This window comes from Penaeus japonicus, unplaced genomic scaffold (assembly GCF_977035675.1).
Source record: "Penaeus japonicus unplaced genomic scaffold, GWHDUDI00000001_assembly GWHDUDI00000028, whole genome shotgun sequence".
Classification (NCBI taxonomy): domain Eukaryota; kingdom Metazoa; phylum Arthropoda; class Malacostraca; order Decapoda; family Penaeidae; genus Penaeus; species Penaeus japonicus.
The window spans coordinates 19,193,164-19,195,663 of record NW_028234430.1 but is presented as its reverse complement, the minus strand read 5'-3'; the positions used below and the strand labels follow the sequence as shown (position 1 = coordinate 19,195,663).

General features: G+C 42.0%; 2 protein-coding genes across 9 annotated transcripts in view; both read right to left on the bottom strand.

Moving 5' to 3' along the window:
- Positions 1–1,017, bottom strand: part of LOC147468519 (collagen alpha-1(XI) chain-like) — a 2,647-nt gene extending 1,630 nt beyond the window's left edge. Inside the window, exon 1 of the mRNA XM_086553472.1 lies at positions 859–1,017. Coding sequence (XP_086409598.1) covers positions 859–1,014 — 156 coding nt within the window. The 5' untranslated portion in view covers positions 1,015–1,017. The remainder of the gene's footprint in view (positions 1–858) is intronic.
- Positions 1,018–1,352: 335 nt separating this feature from the next.
- Positions 1,353–2,500, bottom strand: part of LOC122255482 (uncharacterized) — a 43,868-nt gene continuing 42,720 nt past the window's right edge. For 3 of the 8 annotated variants that reach the window (XM_043019560.2, XM_043019564.2, XM_043019566.2), the window contains one exon: positions 1,426–1,632. In XM_043019560.2, the coding sequence (XP_042875494.2) occupies positions 1,467–1,632 (166 nt within the window). In that variant the 3' untranslated portion in view covers positions 1,426–1,466. Of the gene's footprint in view, positions 1,636–2,500 lie in introns of all 8 variants that reach the window. The other 5 variants (XM_043019563.2, XM_043019565.2, XM_043019559.2 and 2 more) reach the window with 4 other exon arrangements.

The following is a 2,500-nucleotide window of genomic DNA, read 5'->3' as shown; positions in this document are numbered from 1 at the left end:
GGGGTTAGACGGCGCAGGGGAAGGCAAGCGGAGGAGGAGAGATGGGGAGAATATATATATATATATATATATATATATATATATATATATATATATATATATATACATATACATATGTGTGTGTGTGTATACATATCTGTGTGTGTGTGTGTGTGTGTGTGTGTGTGTGTGTGTGTGTGTGTGTGTATGTATATATATATATATATATATATATATATATATATATATATTATATATATAATATATAGATAGATAGATAGATATACATACATACATACATACATCTACATATATATACACAGATATGTATACATATATATATATATATATATATATATATATATATATATATATATATATATATATATATATATATATATAAGCACTGTGGTTTCAAGGTAAGAAGAACGGGAAATCGACAAATAGAACAATGTCACTTGGGGCGCATCTTATTTGTTCCGCCTCTCACCACAAACTCAATCTTCGTTATACCCTTTTTCCCCTTTTTTTCTCCCCATCTCCTAATTTCCTTTCCCTACTCAAACTGATTCCACTCTCAATCCAATTCTTCGTCCTATTTTCTTCCCTCTTCTTGCATCTCCCCTTTTTTCATCACAAGCTAATCATATTCTTAACCATGCCCTTATCATCTTATCTCCCCTTTTTTCCATTATCATCCATTCTTTCTCCTTTCTCCTGTTGTTAAAAGAGCTATAAAAGAGAGTAGTTAACGTTTCCTTATCAAGATTACGCAATTCTGCTGAGGATAAAAGATTCCTCCCCTTAATGGTGAGAACTTTCGCCGATCAAAGCACAGCAACCTTCGTCCCAGCTAACTGCGTCCGTTCACTCCCTTACCGTGAAGCCGCCCCTCAGGTCGGAGAACCAGGCATCGTCCCTCGCCGTCTTCCTCCAGGGGATGTTGATGATCTTGGAGGACCTGACGTCGGGGAACACGCACGTCTCGCCCTCCACGGTCATGTTGCAGAACACGTAGACGGCGTCGTCAGGCATGCCGAGGTTCGGGTCGATCCAGTACCAACCGTCTGGCGCGGGCGAAGATACGGGGGTCAGGTGGAGGTTCCTTTTTTAGGTATGTCTATCTAAACTCTCTCTCTCTCTCTCTCTCTCTCTCTCTCTCTCTCTCTCTCTCTCTCTCTCTCTCTCTCTCTCTCTCTCTCTCTCTCTCTCTCTCTCTCTCTCTCTCTCTCCTTCTCTCTCTCTCTCTCTCTGTCTCTCTCTCTCTCTCTCTCTCTCTCTCTCTCTCTCTCTCTCTCTCTCTCTCTCTCTCTCTCTCTCTCTTCTCTTTCTCTCTCTCTCTATCGTAGATAGATATCAATGAATATAGTCACTCCATCTGGATAGGAAGATAAATCAAATCTCACTACTCAGCCTAAATGGCCGATAAAGAACCCGATAGATTACCTTGAATGGAGATAGGATAGTAGAGATCAAATCCTTGCAGCCTAAATGTCTCCCCGTGAGTTGTCCTTGGTGCCGATGGGTTTCTTGAGGCGCTCGAGGTCCTGCCGCATCGTGTAGATGTTGGTGTACATGTCGAGCATCGTGACGTCGAACTCATCGGTCTCGCTCTGAGTGACGCTGTTCTTCTTGCTCTCGACGATGGGCCTCCTGCTGCGGGGGGAGGGGGGGAGGGGAAGGGAGGGGCACGGGGTAGACGGGGGCGGGGGAAGGGGGAGAAGAGAGGCGGCGTTAGGGATCAGCGGCAGGATGCGCGCATTCGTGTTCGTTTTGTGTTTGGGAGGGGGGCGGTGTGGGGGGTTGTGTGTGTGTGTGTGTGTGTTTTATTGTATTCATCTGTTCTAATGAACATACGTGTTTCCTCAGTTCAATTGTTTTGTCCTGTTTCGTGTATAATATTTGCATTAGAACGTTTATACAAATGAACACAAAAAAAAACTATTACAAGAAAGATACACAAACAAAACAAACAAAAAAACTTTTAAAAGTTAATAAACATCTCTACCATCCAGTGATGAACAAACCGTAAACTGACTGTCGCCTCAGAATACGGACTCATTTGTTAATACACGCACAAAACAAATACAAAGACGTAGTATATGAGAAACCTTAAAGGTAAGCTTTAGTATTAGTCGTCCTGTGATATACAGAAGCGTAGGTGGAACGACAGACCTCACACGGAACTAACTCCGTGTGAGTCGAAGGAAGTGTCGAGATGTGGATTTACAAATGTGGATGTGGATGTCAATGGGAGGTCCTAACTCGAATGTGGATGTCAATGGGAGGTCCTAACTCAAATGTGGATGTCAATGGGAGGTCCTAACTCAAATGTGGATGTCAATGGGAGGTCCTAACTCAAATGTGGATGTCAGTGGGAGGTCCTAACTCGAGTGGATGGAATTACATATAAGTATTTGTTAATATGATGTATTTACAGGACTTGTCTAGTTATCTCTAATTGTATATCTATTTCTGTATCTACATCTATCTCTTTATCTGCATTTATATCTATCTATCT